This window comes from Lathyrus oleraceus, chromosome 4 (genome assembly GCF_024323335.1).
Source record: "Lathyrus oleraceus cultivar Zhongwan6 chromosome 4, CAAS_Psat_ZW6_1.0, whole genome shotgun sequence".
In the NCBI taxonomy this organism is placed as follows: domain Eukaryota; kingdom Viridiplantae; phylum Streptophyta; class Magnoliopsida; order Fabales; family Fabaceae; genus Lathyrus; species Lathyrus oleraceus.
Window position 1 is genome coordinate 297,241,819 of NC_066582.1, and position 4,362 is coordinate 297,246,180.

The 4,362-nt window shown below is 38.2% G+C and overlaps 1 protein-coding gene across 1 annotated transcript; it reads left to right on the plus strand.

Moving 5' to 3' along the window:
- The first annotated feature begins 2,707 nt into the window (after positions 1 to 2,707).
- Positions 2,708 to 4,084, plus strand: LOC127137190 (uncharacterized). The gene has a single exon (XM_051063674.1). The coding sequence runs from the start codon at positions 2,708 to 2,710 to the stop codon at positions 4,082 to 4,084; it is 1,377 nt and encodes a 458-aa protein (XP_050919631.1).
- The last annotated feature ends 278 nt before the right edge of the window (positions 4,085 to 4,362 follow it).

Sequence of the window (4,362 nt, forward strand, 5' to 3'; positions counted from 1 at the left end):
ATAAGAAAAGTGTCCGCCTGTATTCCCTCATTTCTTTTTTATTAGCTTTAAATTTTAGGCGTTAATTGGACTTGGGCCGGGCCTCACCCGGATTGGTTCCTCATGTCATCATGGAATTGTTCCCCAGCGCCCAACAGGAATAAGTGGGCCTTATGCCTTCAAAAGCCCATTCAGTTTTTACTAGTCAGCATCCTTTCTTCCTCATTATTATTCTAAACACTTTTTAATTAAGCATGATTAAGTTATTTTAAACTTTTAATCACGTTTTCAAAGGGATATTTAAATAGTTTAAAATCCATCTTATTAATTAGGTTTATTGGATTGACTTTAGAATAATTTGATTAATTAAATAGTTGCATTTCTTTAATTAAATTATCTAGATAACTTTGATCAAACCATTTCCCGATTAATTTCATGAAAACTTACAAATTCAAAAATCTCTTTCCAAATTAAATAGTTTAAATTAATTTTGAATGAAAAGGAGAATAGTAAGCTTCCGCTTCACTATCTCTCGATTACCCGAATAATTGGCGTACGCCATATTGCTCGGATTTTCGTCATTCAATTAAAATCCTAAAAATCCATAAAATTAATATATTCCACCAAATTAATTACAAATTCCAAAAGGCTCTATTTTAATAATTAATCTTTAAATGAAAAGGAGATTAATAAGCTTCCGCTTTATTATCTCTCGATTATTCGAATAATTGGCGTACGCCATATTGCTCGAATTTTCGTCATTTAATTAAAACCCTAAAAAACTCTTAAAATTAAAATCATTTCCCCAATTTAATTATTCTAAAAGCATTATAATAATTAATATTTAAATGAAAAGGAGATTAATAAGCTTCCGCTTTATTATCTCTCGATTATTCGAATAGTTGGCGTACGCCATATTGCTCGAATTTTTGTCATTTAGTTAACACCTTAAAAACTCTATAAAATTAAAATTACTTTCTCAAATTAATTACAAATCCTAAAAGCATTATTTAAATTAATTTTGAATGAAAAGGAGAATAGTAAGCTTCCGCTTTATTATCTCTCGATTATTCGAATAATTGGCGTACGCCATATTGCTCGAATTTTCGTCATTTAATTAAAAACCTTAAAAAAAACTTTTAAAATTAAAGTCATTTCCCCAATTTAATTATAAATTCTAAAAGCTTTATTTTAATAATTAATCTTTGAATGAAAAGGAGAATAGTGAGCATCCGCTTCATTATCTCTCGATTATTCGAATAGTTGGCGTACGCCACATTGCTCGAATCTTCATCTTCCAATCAAAACCAATCGAATTCTTCAAGACACTTTCACAAATCAAATTTAATTCTTCGCCCCCGTGCGACCAACAACTTAAAAATTCTTTTCAAAAGAACACTGTTAATCCTTTCTAATGCGCATAACAAACCAACGCTTAAGCCTCCGCCGAGAGTAGACAAGCCAGCGTTTAGCCTTTAGAACGCGATCTACATAGTCGTTCATAAAAGACACCAACAAAACCGTAGTTGCCCGAACTACGAATGCTCTGATTTCCTTATTGCACCATAAGGATACGTAGGCAGGAGATTGCTGTATCTTCGCGAGCACACTAATAAAAAACCTCCCTGTTCTCCTTCTGAGGTCTTCATCCATCGCCATTCAATATTTAATTACTCGAAGAAAGCGAATAACGTCAACTAACATTCAAATAGCAAATTGGACTAAAAGGTTCCCGTTTAGTACAACGGACGTGGGGGGTGCTAATACCTTCCCCTTGCGTAATCGACTCCCGAACCCGAATATGGTTGCGACGACCATTATTCTATTTTCTAAAAGGTTTTATCGATATTTTCCTATTCCTTCATTGGGATAAATAAAGTTCGGTGGCGACTCTGTTCGAACATAATTTTTCCGCGACCATCGCGAGGAATCGTATTTTTTGAGATGCGACAGATGGCGACTCTGTTGGGGACAAGCTCCAAGCAAGAGAGAGTCAAGCCTAACTTAGTCAATTTGCTATGAATGTTAAAATACCACTTTTATTTGCTTTTGTATATCTTGATGTATTATTTATGCTATGTGATTTATTCTGCTATTATGTTGGGTGATCTATGGTTTCTGACGCATGTTGTGAGATAAGCTCCGTACCCGAGCTTTGAGAAAAACTTAGAACCCGGAGTTGTGTAGTATTGAACCGGGGGGTGTACACCTCATTGGGACAATACGAGAACTCCACCTAGAGTAGATATGTTCAGAGTTTCCATCATAATATGGCTAGCCCATCATTGCGAAGAAACGTTGAACATGGTCCATGACTCTGGGAACCTCATCTTAAACTAAAGTCCGTCTTCATGATTGGCGATCGTGTAGTATTGAACCGAAGGGTGTACACCCTGTTCGAATAATACGAGGATCCCACTCAGAGTAGACCGATTCAAAACTTCCATTTCAATGTGGCTAGCCCATTATTGCGATGGAAGACTGAACTTGGTCCATGACTCTAAGTTCTTATCATGAAAATGGATAACCTTAGGAGAAATCCTTGATGTGTGGGGTAAAAGACGTAGAACCGTTGTTAAGATTGAACCTCGTGATATATGTGAAACCTGGATCCCTGTCATTGCATAAACATCATGTTGCATTCATTATGAGCATAGCAAAATCATTTACACACTTTTTATTTTCAGGGAATTTCAAAATTTTCAGTTAATTAAGCATTCAAGAACAAATGGAGTCAGGAAAGAAAAAAACATTCCAAATCAAAGCTAAGGTACCGTGTGTGAAGAAGTTCATTGCATTCAGAGATGGGTTGACTAATATCCGTCGAGACGCATTCACACTCAAATATGGGAAGATTCTACACTTGTTGTCTGTACCAGTACAAAAAGATGCTATTACCGCACTAGCCCAGTTTTATGATCCACCACTAAGAAGTTTCCTCTTTAGAGATTTCCAGTTGGCCCCGACTTTGGAAGAATTCGGAAGAATATTGGACTCTCCTAAGCAGAAGAAGGGACCATACAGGGGGCTAGGTCAAATCCCTAAACCCGAAGAGTTGGCAGAAGTACTAGACATCCCAGTCAAAGATCTAACCCCTAACATCAAAATTTGGGGGAAGGTGCAAGGAATTCCACAAGAGTACCTGGAGAAAACTGCTCAAAGCTTTGCCAAAGCCCAGAAGTGGGAAGCCCATGATACTATTATGGCTTTACTTATTTTTGGATTGGTGTTATTTCCTAACATGGAGAAGTTAATTGATGCAGCAGCTATTAGCGTGTTTTGGGCCGTCAAGGTTAAGAATGAAGATCCAGTACCCGCACTCCTAGCAGATGTTTATCACACCTTGCACTTACGCTTTGAGAAGGAGGGAGGACTGATGTTATGTTGCATACCACTCCTTTACCAATGGCTTGTCTCTCATGTGTTCAAAGAGGTTGATACAATTGAAAGTATGGATGGATATGAGTGGTCTCAAAAGCTAGTAGGACTCACTGAAAATACCATTATTTGGTATCCTCATGGCTTGAATGTGGGAGATACAATTACTAGTTGCGGAGAATTTCCGAATGTACCATTGATAGGGTCAAAAGGATGCATTAACTACAATCCTATTTTAGCGATGAGGCAGTTGGGTTATCCTATCACCTATAAGCCGGACGACCAGTTGTTAGAAGGTTTTGTGTTCCATGATATGGACGATCCCGTTATGCTGAGAAGGGTTATCCGAGCCTGGGAGAAAGTTCGCTTCAGAGGACAAGACAAAGGAAAGGGTGTCATAGGGGATAGAGAACCCTATCATCAATGGGTCACCAAAAGAAGTCTAGAGATCAAGCTGCCATTCATCCTCGATCCTCCAACTCAACCTTCACCACCAGAACCCATCCCTGTCTCCATGGAAGAAGTGGAAGCGTTGAGAGCTACTATAGCAAGACTTGGACGAGAAAATGAAGAGCTACAAACCAGTTTCCAGCAAGTTTCAAATGAAAGAAATGAAATAAAGTGGGAACTAGAGAGGAAGAAGGCCCAACTTGAAGCGACTGAGGAAAAGGTCGACAAGGAAGAACATAAGAGAAAGAAAGTGAAAGGTAGGCATGGAACAAGCTGATTACTGCCTAGAAACCATTAAAGAGCAGCTGAGACAAGTTGAGAAAGAATGCCAGAAGAATAGGCGATGGTGGCTACGAGCTACAGAAGAGAAAAAAGAAGTTAGAGAGATATTGGAGGCTAAAATACAAGATCTCACTATCTCTCTCCATAATGCTGAGACCCAAGCCGAGCACAAGCGCCGACTTAAGGAAAGAGCCCTTGAAGCTTCTCGAGTCACACCTACAACTTGGGCCCAGAAATGTCAAGAAGCAAAAGATGCTAGAGAAGTTGCTCAAC

Coding starts and splice junctions, on each gene's coding strand:
- LOC127137190 (XM_051063674.1), top strand. CDS start 2,708: ATGGAGTCAGGAAAGAAAAAAACATTCCAAATCAAAGCTAAGGTACCG.